This window comes from Fukomys damarensis, unplaced genomic scaffold, assembly GCF_012274545.1.
Source record: "Fukomys damarensis isolate Sample0158 unplaced genomic scaffold, DMR_v1.0_HiC HiC_scaffold_24, whole genome shotgun sequence".
Classification (NCBI taxonomy): domain Eukaryota; kingdom Metazoa; phylum Chordata; class Mammalia; order Rodentia; family Bathyergidae; genus Fukomys; species Fukomys damarensis.
In genome coordinates, this window is record NW_022900936.1 from 45978496 (window position 1) to 45994076 (window position 15581).

Below are 15581 nucleotides of genomic sequence, written 5' to 3' on the forward strand. Positions count from 1 at the left end.
ATTTATAATTTATAGCTAAATAGATGCACATTGAGGCCATACTCTTAAGTGAAATAAATAGGACACACATGTAAATACTGAATAATTTCTCTGGTGTGAGAAACTAAAAGTATAAATAAGGATCAAAATGTATAATTGATAATATGAAATAGGAAGAAAACGTCTAAAGGGGTAGGAGAAATAGAGGGGTAGGGGAAAGGAAAGAAGTGAAAGGAAAAAATATGAGAATAGGAAAAAAGGGAAACAAAGTCTCTGTAAATAGGGATGAGTGGAGGAGTTGAAGGGAGGCAGAGAAATGGGGAAAAAATAAGAACTAAGATCCATCATATAAAGGTACAAGTTCCCAATAATGAATGTAACTGTATTGTATTCCTAAAATATAGCAATAAACTTAATTTAAAAGCCTATGATTACTCAGAGACAACTCAATTATTTCAATGGGCAAAATAATTGAATGGACTCATATATACATATATATTTTTTTGAAAAGGGTACTCAAAAATAGTCAACAGTCACTAAGAAATACAAACTAAAACCATAATGAAATATAAATATCCATACATTGTTTTAAAAATTTATATATATATATATTTATATATTTTTAAAAAAATGTATATATATATCCACTAGGAGGCTAATTTTTAAAACAATTCTCTATACCAAGGGTTGAAATAATGTGAAAAAAGCTGGAATCTAAAAACACTGTGAGAGGTATAGTTACACTGGAAAATAACTTGACAATTTCTTTAAAAGTTAAACAAATACCTGTCGTGTGGCCCAGCCATCCCAGTACCATTAGTCAATAGAAATAAAAGCCTGTTCACACAGAAACTTGTACCCAAATGATGACAATAGCTATCTGGGTAATCACTGAAAATCCTGAATTGGGGTATATGTATAAACTGGAAAATTATCCAAGAATAAAAGGTAAACTTATGTAACACAAAAAGAATTATTAATATCAAAATAATTACACTGACTTAAAGAAGCCAAACCAAAAAAGTACATCCTGATTTTACTTATAAAGTATAAAAGTCATAAGACAGATAGATAGGTCAATCATTGGTTGCTTCAGTACTGGAAGGAGGGGTAATGAGGAAAGGATATAAGATTCTAATGGTAAAATTGACAATGTGAAATAGGAAGAAAAGGGCTAAAGGGAAGTGGAAAGGTAGGGGAAAGGAAGTAAGGGAAAGAAAAAATATGAAACAATGGAAATATGGTTTTTGTAAATAGGGAAGGGAGGAGGGGGTGAAGGGAGGGCAGTGACAAGGGGAAAAAATGAGAACCAAGACCTGTCATGTAAAGGTACAAGATCCCAATGATGAATGTAACTGCACCGTATACCTAAAATATACCAATAAACGCAATGAGGAAAAAATAAATAATAAATAAATAAATAAATAAATAAATGTCATAAGGAAACATTTAGGACTAATTGGTGAGTATCTACTGTAATGATGATTTCAAGCTTAAATATATCTTTGAAAACTAATCCAATAGTATACTTTAAATGTGAAGCCTATAATCCATCAAAGTATACCTTGATAAACCTATATTTTGGAAGATACAACTATACAAATGTTATTTTTAAGAAGAGCCCATTAATTATATTCTATCCAAGTGTCCTATCATTGTAATTTTACATATCTTTAGGCTAAAGGCAGTTGCTTCTTGCTTAAATAGAGACTGTTTTCAAATTTCTTATACCAGCTACCAACTGTGTCAAGTTGTTTGTCAAAAGAATGTTGAGCAAACTATTAGACTGAATTAACTTGATAGAAAAAGCTAAAATCCGTGCTTAAACACTGAATAGATGCCTTGGCAAGTTTCAAACACTTGATTTTAAGGGTATAATCCAAATTATCTCTTCAAAATGAAGGCTTACACTGAAATATTCATTTTTTCCAAATTTCAAAAATATAACAAATATTTATTCTTTTTTTTTGGACTGGGGATCAGGCTCTGAACCTTGAGCTTACTAGGCAGGCACAGTGCCACTGAGCTAAATCCCCGGCACACAAGTATTTATTCTTTACCATAACAGTAACAGCTAAAACACTGTTATAATATTGATGTGTTGTCCCAACCTTTTAAGATTTAGGATCTCCCTTTTCAACTATCCCATTCATAGTATCTGTATTTTAAAGTCAGTTATTCCAAAAATGACTTATCCTTTTAGGTGTATTGTTTGATAATATGCCTCAAATTTATAAAAAACAAAAAAAGCAAATCACAAAGTTTAGCCACATTCCTTAAATGATTGGTTCTTTCCTCTTTGGTAGGTAACCAAAGGCTGAGATCTCTAGATAACTCTGTTCTACTTCAAATTTTGAAAATGAGGTAGTAGAAATCATATCTTGTTAAATTATTAACTGTCATTTTCATTCACCTTAAATTTTTATTTTCTTCTGGCTCCATTTGAAATTTCTCATTTCTGTATATATCTTATAATACAAAATTCCAGGACTATGGATCTCAACTTAAACAGCAAAAGTAAAGCTTCTTTCTTAGGAATGTTTGATAGCTCACCAGTATAATCAAGAAATATAAATTCTCATTTATAAGAGTAAATAAGAGCTTCTCTAAATGTACTATACTACTTTAACAAAAGCATCAAGTATGTAAATACATGTAATATCATGTATTACATTTTTATTTTATTTTTATGTTTGATGTAGAAGAAGAGAAGGCCAAGGAATAAGAAAATAAAGATTAGGGCCAGGGATTTAGCTCAGTGGTGCTGCCACTGCTGCCTGCCTTGCAAGTGCAAGGTCCTGAGTACAATCCCAGGTACCAAAAAAAAAAAAGGGGGTCAACCAAGAAAATAAAGATTAAAGTAGCAACTCAGAAAGAAAGTTCATATAATCTAGGGCATAGAAAAAGTAAGTACTCAATAAATATTTGATGAATTAATGAATGAATAAATAAGCCTGATTTCACAATCATTTCATATGTCTCTCTTTTGTTTTTTGGGGTTTTTTTTGTTTTTTGTTTTTTGTTTTTTTTGCAGTACCAGAGATCAAACTCAGGATCTTGCACTTGCAAGACAGGCACAGTACCACTGAGCTAATTCCCCAGCCCTAATATGTCTCCTCTTTAACATCTAATGGCTTCTTACTGGCTATTGAGCAGCACAAAGCAAAGTTTGGAAATCCTCCAAATGTCTAACAAATATACTATGGTCAATTACGCAAATGCTAGTAAATGTAAGAAGCAGAGTGAATTTATGTAACAAAAAGATGTGAGTTCAGATCATACTATTTAATTAAAAATAAAATAAAGATGGACACATGGCACATGCCTGTGATCCCACCAGCTCATGAGGCTGAGGCAGGATTACAAATTAGAGGCCAGCCTCAGAAAGTTAGTGAGCCCTTGTCTGAAAATTAAAAAAAAAAAAAAAAAAAATGGGGGGAACATAGCTCAGTACAATGGCCCTAGGTCAATCTGCAGTACTATTAATAACAAGTATTATTATTATCTGCAATATTATTATTAAAAGGTTAAATTAAAAACAGAGGTTGTTGCTTCAGGGAGTACTGTGAGAAGTGGCATCATTTTAACTATAAAAACACCTGTGTCCTAACTAGAAAGCAACCCACATGAATCTGTGTAATATCTAAACTACAAAATAAAGCAACTGATTATATTTTCATGTTTATATAATACCTAAATAGGCAAAGTGAGTATATCTTTGTAAATATATTTTGTGGGTATATTTAGCAAATTAGTATTAAGAAGGAAAATTATAATTAATTTATCAGTTCCATAAGCTGGTATTTTTGAAGTGCTTGAAAAGATTTAAAACATTTCTTAAATACAGAATATTTAACATTTATAATATGTAACATAAACTTTCCTCTAAAATTATATTAACATATTCTTAGCAAGTCCTTTTCTATATTTAGTAGATAATATTTGGGTTATTACAAATTTTGACTTACATTGACAAACAAATGTGATGGAACCCAAAGGTTTGCTTACCTCGGAGTTTAAAATATTTCACATGGTTTGCAACAGCCTCTGTAACAGTTTCATTTGGGCAGATTTTTACTCCATTAGGAAACAGAAGAGCTCGCCTTCTTCTAAGCAACCACTGTCGCTCAGCTTCTCTGTGGTCCAGAAGCTGTTTCTTTTTAGCAGGTAGAGAAGAGTCTGTAGATTCTTTGGACTGTAGATAAGATACTGCACTCTTTGGATCTTGGATCTCTTCTAAAGATAAGTAGGTTTGCACTAGAGAGTGGAAGCATAATCAAGGCTTCTGATGAGGAATAAAGGTAACATACAAAAGGTAACAGAAAAACAGACAATGACATTTGTACCAGATTTGGATTTTTTAAGTCAATGGCTATCCCAGGAGTGAAGTATGCAAATCTTTCTCACATTTAATTCCCCACTCCATTAATTCAAGATTTTTATCAAAGTCAGGTATACATCCAATTTCAACATAGGAAATAAGGGAAAAGATTTGTACCCGCAATTACTAATGAAGAAGAAAACCCCAAATTACTAGAAATGTTTTAAATCAGTGAAAATAAATATCGAAGATTAAGAGTAGTATTTACTCAATTTCTTACAGCAATCACATCAAATAACAGTTTTAAGGACTATACTAGAGATGCATAGAAAGTTTAAAATAATATTTTTAATTACCTGTTAATGATGCAAGGTTTCCTTCTAACAAGACAAATATCAATATACCCAGAGAAATCTTCCCCCAAAAAGGAAACATAATCATTTAGACCCCAAACAAGTAAATGAGATGGCAAATTCTTAATTGAATATCCAAAAACTTGAAGTTTCCAATAACAAATTGGTACAGGAAAGGCCTTAACATTTATAAGTTTGTTTTAGAATGGATAACCACTGCAAAACTTTTAATGTAAATAAAAATGGTATCCCTACAAAGGCTCTCAATTCTTTCTGAAATAACCAGCATGCTATGAAAGCAGGAGAGATAAGCTAATTAGAACAGATGGGAAGAGACAATTTCTTTAATCTAGTCAGCTAAGCTCTTTATTAACACTCTCTTATACTGAGCCAAAACATAGAACTAGTAAGCTTGGTATATTCATTGAGCTATCTTTAATATTTCTTCTAAAAAACAGGTGGTGTTTTACCGATAAAAATTTGTATACAGAATTTACTTCCTCAGACGAGTTTCATTAAGAAAAATATTTTTTGTTTTCTTTTTTGAGACAGGGTCTCACTATGTAGTTGAACTGACCTGAAACTTACCATGTAGTCCAGGCTGGTCTCGAACTCACCGTGATCCTCCTGCCTCAGCCTCCCGAGTGCTAGGATTACAGGCATGTGCCACCACACCTGGCGAAAAATGTTATATTACATAGTAACTCAAAATCAATTATCTCTCTGAAAAATTGCTTTACCCTAGGTTCTGGCTAGATGAAGCATTCAGGTTTTACTATGGACTATTTCTATAAAACTGCCATCAATTCTTGGTGTTTTTTTTTAAGGAATAGAATATACTTTTACAAATTTCCATACTGTGTTTTAGAAAAGTAAGTAGGCACCGCCATAATTATGAGATTGCTGAGGTAGTACTTGGAATTCTCCATGTGAGCCAATGAATTTGTAAGAACATGTACAATAAATTGTTAGTGTTGTAAAGAGTTGCTTAGTGTAGCCTGAAGCCTGAGTCTATCCAGAATGGATATAAACAATTTTGACATTATATTACAGATAAATAAGCACTGAAACCCCAACAGTTGGTAGGCTGAGACAGGAGGATCACCATAAGTCCAAGGCCTGCCTGGGCTAGTGAAGTCAAGGCCAGCTTGAATTTTGGATTACATAGTGAGACCCTATCTCAAAAAAAAAAAAAATAAAAAAGAACCACAGTACATTACACCTTTAACTTTTTGTAAATCATGCTTTGTGGATAACTTCAGTTTTACCAAAAGACTGATATAGTTCAATATTTTGAAAACATCAGTATTAATTTTGAGTTGGCAGAGGTAATATAACCAAATACTATTATGTTTTGGTACTATGTTTGAGTTGGCAGAGGTAATATAACCAACTACTATTATGTTTTAATACAATTATTGGAATGCAAAAAAAATCTTCTCTATAAATATTTTCCATTATGAACCCTTTCTACTTACACTAAAACATTCTCCCTCTCCCTTCTCCTCTGCTTCTCCATCTCTCACCTGAGTTCCCTCATATTCCCAAAGAAACTCTATTCTTACCAGAGAATATTAAAATTGTTTATATGCCCACAAAAGACATAAGCCTAAGAGCCTATTCTTTTCAGAAAAGAAAGTTCATTTGTTGTGCCTAATAAAATGCTGGATAACAGTAAATGCAGTTGAGTATTTCTTGTCTGAAATTCTTGGGACCAGAAGTGTTTCAAATTCTGGATGTTAGAATATTTGCAAATATGTAATGAGATATCTTGGGGATGGGTCCAAGGTCTAAACATAAAAATTTCACTTATGTTTCAAGTATACCTAACACACATACTCTATACATTTTGACCATGCCTAATCACATGAGATTACATGTGGAATTTTTCCACTTGTGGTATCATTTTGCTGCTCAAAGAGTTTCAGATTTTGGAGCATTTTGTATTTTTGAAGGAATTTTCTTATCTGATTGTGCAATTTCCCTGACCCAAAATGATATTCAAGTTAATTATATACTTGTTAAACAAGGAAGAAAAAGTAATTTAAATATCAGTTATATGGTATGCATAGGACATCATAAATTAGAAATTTATTTCTAACAATGGCTCATGTTTCTTTTTTAGGGGCTCATGTTTCTTGAGAAAAAAAAACCCACTTCAGTATAATGAACTGGAAATATGTTTAATATAAAATGTTGATATTCTCAAAGCATTATTTCCACATGAATTTAGGAAAATGAATTTTAAACAATCTCCAAAACATAATAAAGGACAGTGGTAGCTTTGAAAAACATACAAACAAAAAGTTAAGAAATCACAAGATGCTTTACATACTTGCTTCCCCAAAGTAACATGTACAAAAAACTTAATAGTTACCTACAAAAGTCTCCCCATCCCAACACACACACGAACTGGGAATGAAATATGCAGTTATAACCACCTTTGTATGAAATCCCCAAAACAGAAATATCTGTAATAATATAAAGATGGTGACAAGATTAACAAAAACTAAGGACACTGAGGCTTAAGTGACAACCTCAATTCAGATGATTCTGAATCAAATGTTCAAACATTTAACTTCATCTTAAATTGGTTTTACTTCACTGCTTTACATACAGTTACAATGGAAATCTAAGAGATGTTTAAAACACATTAAAGTAATATTCTTAAAAACATTATCTGAGAAAATACAATATGATCATGTCTCCCTCAAAATATTCCTGATATCAGAAGTTTCTAAAGTTTTTAATCATATACAATACCACCATGATCACATGAATTCAGTAGAACTTTTACCTGAATATTTAATAAAATATTAAGCGCCATAGGTTTAAGATCCATAGAGGATCACAGGACTCTAAAAGCTACAATTTAAAAATATAAAAGAAATGAGAACAATCTGGCTTTGCAGATGAATACTGGGTAAACTGAGTTATAAAATTATATATTTTGTACTAATAATTAATAAATAGAACTTTGGGAGTATTCTTTGTTAAAGTTATGAGGACATCTATACTTACAGAAACTGTGTACATATGTTCTGGGATAATGTGTGAGTGAATATTTATACAGCAATACCTCAAATAAACTAAATTTAACTACATATATGATTTTTAAAACTTATTTCAGACAGATAGTTTTTGTTCCAAATTTTACCCTGAACAAATGAACTAAATTCTTAGATCCCCACATGTGACATCAGAAAGAAATGAAACAAAATTTAAAGCAAAGTAATTTAATTTAGCAGTTGAGAATAAGCTGCACTTTGAAAGTGAATTCTTACCATTTTCCTAAGATTATGAATGCCTTGTTAAACTATACAGAAGGAATGCCGTAAATGGCATTTTCTGAAGCCTTGATTCTAAATTTCTCTTTAAAAAATACACAGTATTCATACTGCATGCTTGAGCTGCAAAGAATAGAATTACAATATTGATGTGACTCGTCAATAAATTTGACAAGCACTGGGGCTGGCACCAGGGAGGTCTTAACTCCCATCAACACCCAGTCATGTGGAAGTAAAGATCACATAGTTTTATCTACAAAAGCATTCCCACATTACATATGCTATTGCATAATCCAAGCATATTTACTCAGAAAAATATCAAATATTTATGAAATTTTAATTTCTAATAAGTTTTAGCTATATCATCCCCATCCCCACTCATCTATGAGAGTCCGACAATTCTAATAACATATCTTATATGTTTTAATTTTATATGTTTTAAATAACTATTCAATGACTTATAAAACTACTGGAAGTCATTTTCTTTTCAGTGAACTGTCTAACACAAATGCCAGTAAGCGGCTTTCCAGTAATCTTAAAGAACATTATGTGTCATGTTTGTAGAGATTAACTAGCTACTGCTGCCCTTCTGTTGCTGTAAATGAAGTTTCAAAATGAGCTCTCGAATATCTTCCCGTTTGGTCTTTATTACATGACGAGGAAACCATTTTTCCAAGTGAATTGGAAGTTCAAAGTTAACAATAGGATCCTAAAGAAAAGAAAAAGAAAAATACAATCACTTTAACATAAAATTTCAATTTTGTTTTAATTTCATTTATACAAGAAATGAAAAATTGTTAACTTCTTAAAAACAGCTTTACCAAGATTTAATTTGCATGGCATACAATTCCCCTAAAATATTCAACTGGATTTTAGTTTATTCAGAGTTGTGTAACCATCATCACTATCAATTTTAGAATATTTAATTATATTGCTAACTTCTTTTTTTTTTTTATTTTGGTATCGGGGATTGAACTTATATTGCTAACTTCTGAACATCAAAGTTATATACCAGTGACAGAGAAACTTTTAGATACCAAGTACCCAAACTGCAACCCCCAAGCCATGCATTTATCCCGAAGTGCGAACACTGCCCCTAACGACTTGGCTTGTGTGTTTAACATAGAGGGTTCTGCATGCCCACTGCCTCACAAGTGCCACAGGTTTGCCACCACTGTACAGTACAATAATTGTTCTGCTACAGCGTATATGTGAGTGAGTTATCATAAACAGAATTGGCACACAGAATAACCCAGAATCAGCATAACCCAGAAGTCAGTTTGATTTAAACACCATTTTTCCCAACACATTTTTTAAACTATTAAAGAGAAAGCCTTGGTGATACAGAATTTCAGAAAAAAAAAAAAAGCCCCAAAAAGTCCTGCAAAAGGTTCTTTTTCAAGTGTAAGAAATAAACTGTGTGATAGGGGAAAAAATAAGAAGCAAGACCCATCATGTAAAGGTACAAGATCCCAGATGAATGTAACTGTACTGTATCCCTAAAATGTACCAATAAACTCAATGAGAGAAAAAAAAAAAAGAAATAAACTATGTGTTGTGGTACATGCCTATAATCCCAGCACTCTGGTAGCTGGAACAGGAGGATCACCAACATTCAAGGTCAGCCCGGGATACAGACTGAGTTCAAGGCCAGCCTGAACTACATAACAAGACATTGTCTCAAAAAGTCAAAAGATAAAAATAAAATAAAATGTGCCACCAAAGTATAAGAAATAATGATTTAAATGATCAAGAACTGCTACATTTTCTATTCTGTTAAACTTAACCAAGAAAATACAAGTTGCAAATGTAAAAACATTTCTTAGTTTACATTTTTTAAATTTCTAGAGAAGTCTACCCTTACAATATGCTTATAAACGTGATAGAATTATTAGAAGCCAGCTACAAGGATTTATATCTTGAAGAAGGAATTAAGAGCCCTAGGGTTTAAGGCCCAAATGCACTGGCTGTGATTCTAGGTGCAAATAAATGGTCAGTGGAGATTTACTGTCTGGTATTTTCATTAGAATTAATAATGCTTTATGTTAGAGTTACAAGATTGATGGGTGTTTAGTGGTCTTCCCCAGATGGATTTTTTTTAAACCTAAGCCTTAGTGCACAAATTTGAGAAACACAAGATTTAAATTTTTAAGCTTTATACGCCAGGAATTTTACATGGTATTCATCTTGTAGTTATAAAATTACGTAACAATGTCAGAATATATCATGTAAAAAGGCATACTGAATATTTTAAAAACAAAATCAAATCTATTTCAAAAGAGTTTTACAGACCAGATGATGAAGTCCCAGTGTGGAATAAAAGACGGGGGAAATCCAACAGACGTTTAATGGTTTCCATAAATGTGTAGCATCTTTACTGTATATTATCATTCCTTCCTGATATTAAAGTCACCAAAAAGTTGTAACTGCATTCTATAACTCTCATCTTTTGAGGACACCTTTAAGCATTTTCTAAGCAGGTTCTTGACCACAAACATCCTATTCCTTTACTTATCTTCACAAATAATACCTATACTTCATAAATACACGGTAATGTCTAAACTAATGAAATGATACTTCCAAATGTGTTGATTCTTTGCATGCAAATTTTTGTCTTTAATATTGTCACAGCTCCTATGGAGTTTCTATGAGCCAGAAAATAACAGCCACATTTTGTCATTGTATTTCTTCAGCTGCAGTCCTAAGCTTTTTGAATAAATGGGTCTTCTAGCTTGGGGAAATTTTCTTTAAATATTGTACCATACCTACCCTATTCTCTCTCTCTCATTCCCTCCAAACCTTTAAAAATCAAACTCCCAGAAATGTGTCATTACATACTGCTAATTGTGAATAAAAAACTTGTCTTCACATACCTTAAAGAAGCTTTCCACATATTGCAGTAAATATACTCCACAATCACTGCTGTTATCCTGTTTAGGAACTTTAGGGCATAGGTCAACCATGTTTGTTTTGCTGAATTCACGGTGAGTTTTTCGCTTAACTTCCCATTCTACCTCTAAGTACCTGAAATAATAAAATAACTTGAGTAGAAATCTATCAGTATGCAATACTTTCACAAAGGCAGAGAAACACTTACTGCTAGATGTCTTGTTTCAAACTAAATTTCCAAAGACTGCTCTTTAACTGCAAAATATTCTTATGATCCTGCACAAGCACCAGTTTAAAGAAAATAATACAATACTCAAGCTAACAGGTAGTTTTTCTTCAACAATTCAACTCAAATTCATAAAGCCATTTATATTATGAATTAACAAATTATCTCAAAAGTTTCATTGCTCCTTTTTTCCAGGCCCCATAGTAAACTACATAATACCTCCACATACACACATATATTCTTACATGTAATATTGTGAATCTAAGAGTTATTTTTTTCTCCAGTGATAGTTTTGATAATCACTAATATTTGCAATGCACTTTTGTAAAGTTATGCCCTTTGTTCAATTATGAATTATAATTTCTGAATTTACTCGATACAATCCCTGAGAATTATTAATACTTAAATATTCACACATAATAGAAGATATTCCCCATTGATTAGATTTGAAGACTTCATTTAAGCACATACTAAAATACAATTCCTGATATAGTATTTTCATTAATTTCTATGGTAGTTTCAAAATTACTGAGATTTTAGATAACAGAACAGTGTTACAATTGTTATCACTTACTCTCGTAAATTCTGAACTGTATTTTGTACAGAAGCAGCTTTCAAGGAGTCTAGTATGAGAATGCATGGCCTATGAAGATCAAAGAAAGAAGTAAAGATGTACACACTTGTATTAAGTATGCTGAAATTTATGAAAAAAAACTATTATTACTAACACATACTTACATACTTACTTACCTTTTACACATTTTCTTTGCAAATGACATACTCATCTTGGTACTCTGAAATTAACATGGATTTTTATAACTTTGAAATTAACACTAAAATATATTGATATTGAGTTGCTCCTTAAAATCTTTCAATTTTAAAATTAAAATTTTAAGTAAAAGTTCTTTTCATGACTTGAAGTAACCTAATTTCATTTTCAGAAATTCACTGATTTATTTCCTTCTACTGTTAACATAATAGTTTATATAATTTTACATTGGTCTCAAGTAGTTATGGAGCCTTAACCTGGCCTCAAAAACCAATATGAAACTTGACCTCTATCTATTTAACACCTCAAAGAATGAAAAACAAGATCATGTGACCTGTGTCTACATACATTCTCTCTAACTGAATTTATGTCATTAGAGATACATTTCTTTCCTTGGAAGCACATGAAGCAGAGTATCAACCTGTATTAAGGGAGAGGGATGGGAAATTGAATTTTTTGTTGGTGATACTTCTGTTCATAAATTTGAAAAAATAATGGATCAAACTTAATTTCTTTAATGCAGACCTTGATAGTACCTTTATTTCTCTAAGTCAAAACAAGCTAAACAAATATAAGAAAACTGGTAACTTCTCATGTTCTCTTTCCCCAAAATTGTCAAAGAATCATAAAGCAGTATAATTTAAGGATGAGTCACTAATATCCACCCCAGCATGCTTAACTATATCCTTTTTTGCATATAATTTTATGAGTTTTCCTGCTTTCACATGTGCACAGAATACACTTACTTGAGAATCCTCTGTATTTGAGGACAGTGTTGAAGTAGTTTGTAGATCATGGTCTACAAAATAATGAGGCAATTATGAAGTTTCTTTGTATGTTTAATACAGATAATTTATACAAGTTTAAACTGTAACTTACATGCAAAGCAATACTTTAAAAATATTGAGGATCCATTTAATTTTTTTCATGATTAACGATATAAACAATTCAAGTAATAAATAAATCTGATGATGGTATGCTAATATGAGACAATATGAGACAACAAACACGTAAACCCCAGGGCCACAATCTGAAATAGTTAGCAAGGTCAATTTTTATAAAAAGACAATTGTCAAATGTCTCCTATTTTAACATGCCTATTATTTTGTTTGTTTGTTTGTTTGAGACAGGGTCTCACTATGTAGTTGAGATTGACCTGGAACTCACTATGTAGTTCAGTCTCGTCTCGAACTCACAGCAATCCTCCTGCCTCAGCTTCCTGAGTGCTGGGATTACAGGCATGCCCGGCCCATGCCTGTTATTTTAAATTGCCTACTAATGGTTCATCTATGATCATATAGTTTGTTTTTTGTTTTGGGTTTTTTTTTTTTTTTTTTTTTTTTTTGGTACCAGGGATTGAACTTGGGCCCTTGTGCTTGCAAGACAGGCAGCAGAAACACTGAGCCAAATCCCTGGCCCCTTATGACCATATAATTTGCATAAGTCTACTTCTGAAGCTGAATGAATTAGAGAAAAATGAAAATAATCAGTTATTTCATCAGCTTTTCTCCCCCCACCCTCCTGCGTTTTGAGGAGTATTAACAGAAATGGCTATTAGAAATTGTGCTTGCTACTTAGGCTATAGTTATAAAACACCATTTTTATCTTTTTTTTCTCAAATCAAGTAGGCTTGCTTACTTAATATTTAGAACCATAATAAAAAAATCATGAAAGTATAAAAGATCCTGCATTATCTCTGAATCACTAGTCTACAAGAAATACAGTAAATCATATTAAGAAAAAAATAAGATGTCAAGCCATGCCTGAAGAACTACGGCATGAATTCTTAATTATGTTAGCAAAGGTATTCATTAAAAATTCTGTAATAAAACTTGGCATCAACAACATAACTTACGAACAGTATTTTATCTATACCTAAGAGTAGGTATCATTAAAATTTCAAAATTTTTATTATTCCTTCTAGTAAGTTTAATAATAAATAACTACACTTCTTTTAACTCCATACACTATTGCCCATAACCATTTTATTTTGTCCTTGTTATTAAAAATACCATGTGCTTTAACAATATCACCTATTGTTTTGATGTTTTGTTGAGATTGCTCAGATATAGTTTGTGGGAAATCTTCATACACAGCTTCTTCTAACCATGGAAAACAAATTACTGCAAGATACCAGTGAGATCTGTTTAAAAAATAAACAATAATTATAATAACATGAAAATCTAAATATTGTAGAATGTGCTCTAGAACTACATCTGAGAAAGCAGAGTACGACAAACTTATTTTGAAGACAGCCATTGCAATATTTGATATAATGTAGAGCAGGTGTTCTAAAACTAAAAAGTCAAAATTACCAAGGCTATAAATAAAATGACTTCAAGTCCAAGCGATTCATACCTTATTTTCATACAGTGTTTTAAGGACCTGCTTTGATAAACACACATAGTATCATCTTTTTAAAGACTTTATTCTCGTAAATATTGAAGATTCACCCTATTTTTTATTTTAATTTTGAAAATATTTTAGCCATTTTCATTTTATTTTTCCACTCTATTTATAATATAAACATATAAACTAAATTCCAAGATAAATAACTATTTCAGCAATTTCCCTAGAAACTTAAAAATAATGCCTTGGATTTATGTACTGAATGTTAGCCTAAGAATAAAATAAAATTTTTTCTGAACTCTCTCCTATTTGTTTTTAATACTCAAAAATACTCACGACTCATTTACAGGCACAAAGATGTAATCCTTATTAAAAATGTTTATGTGACGAGTCCATGTTCTTACTCTTTTATGTCTTCTTTGAGCCATTCTGGGAATAGGAAAGGTAGATAGTTTATAAAAAGTTTAAAATTTAAGGTAAGAACTTCAAAAGCCCTTTTTATATACTGAAAATGCTACATTTAACTGTCTTCAAAATATACAATTTAACATATAAGGAATAGATCCCTCTTAACTCTTGACTGTTCTTAAATTTGATCACTAAAAACAATAATAAAACAGAGAAAATAAAGACAATTTTATTGAACACTCCGTAGATTCCAAAGTGGCTCAGCAACTGAGTATGAACGTGTCTATACCTAGTTATTCTACATAGCTCCAATGCCCAAATATAGTATCTGTGATGAAGGAGATGCCAAACCTTAATAGAAGAGAAAAAAAATGAGGCCTCTTTTTCCTGAGTTAATTTTTGTTATTTGCCTTTTGCTGCTGTTGTTGTTGTTGGGGGGTTTGCTATGTTTTGTTTTGTTTGAGAATTTCACATATTCCAGTCTGGCCTCAAACTAATGATGTAGTCTAGGCTGGCTTGGACTCAAAATTCTCATACCTCAGCATCCTGAGTGTTTTTCCTTAAGATTTTGAAACTCATTTCCCTTCATACATAAAGAAATAATTGGACAAGAGTAAATGTATCCAGAACTCATTCCATCTTTCTGTTATTTTTTTCAACAAATGTTTATTCCCAAAACCCAATAATAAAAATATCTATACTTCCTTAAAATAATTTATAATATAATGAAGGCAGAAAAATAAACAAACAACTAAAAGAGATACAAAGGAATTATGTTAAAGAACCCCAAATAGCTGCCTGGACCAGTTAACACATACATGTGCACATGTGCACACACAATAGTTCCTTTTTGTTTTACCTAAATCAGGGGAGTTATATCAAACTAAGTTTCAATATTTAAAAAAAGAAAAAGTTTAGGGCCAGGGATTTGGCTCAGTGGTTCTGTCACCTGCCTCACAAGCACAAGGTCCTGAGTTCGATCCCTGGTACAAAAAAAAAA

At 31.7% G+C, this 15581-nt stretch overlaps 2 protein-coding genes across 7 annotated transcripts in view; both read right to left on the reverse strand.

Moving 5' to 3' along the window:
* Impg2 (interphotoreceptor matrix proteoglycan 2) overlaps positions 1 to 4741 on the reverse strand; it is a 94326-nt gene extending 89585 nt beyond the window's left edge. The window contains exons 1-2 of the mRNA XM_033755888.1: positions 4657 to 4741; positions 3988 to 4236 (exon numbers count right to left, since the gene is read on the reverse strand). Coding sequence (XP_033611779.1) covers positions 3988 to 4236; positions 4657 to 4741 — 334 coding nt within the window. The remainder of the gene's footprint in view (positions 1 to 3987; positions 4237 to 4656) is intronic.
* A 2142-nt stretch (positions 4742 to 6883) lies between these two features.
* Senp7 (SUMO specific peptidase 7) overlaps positions 6884 to 15581 on the reverse strand; it is a 163832-nt gene continuing 155134 nt past the window's right edge. For 4 of the 6 annotated variants that reach the window (XM_010614749.3, XM_033768184.1, XM_033768183.1 and 1 more), the window contains 7 exons: positions 14510 to 14602; positions 13858 to 13967; positions 12571 to 12623; positions 11806 to 11849; positions 11630 to 11698; positions 10814 to 10964; positions 6885 to 8649 (listed from right to left, as the gene is read on the reverse strand). In XM_010614749.3, coding sequence (XP_010613051.1) covers positions 8512 to 8649; positions 10814 to 10964; positions 11630 to 11698; positions 11806 to 11849; positions 12571 to 12623; positions 13858 to 13967; positions 14510 to 14602 — 658 coding nt within the window. In that variant the 3' untranslated portion in view covers positions 6885 to 8511. Of the gene's footprint in view, positions 8650 to 10813; positions 10965 to 11629; positions 11699 to 11805; positions 11850 to 12570; positions 12624 to 13857; positions 13968 to 14509; positions 14603 to 15581 lie in introns of all 6 variants that reach the window. The other 2 variants (XM_033768182.1, XM_010614766.3) reach the window with 1 other exon arrangement.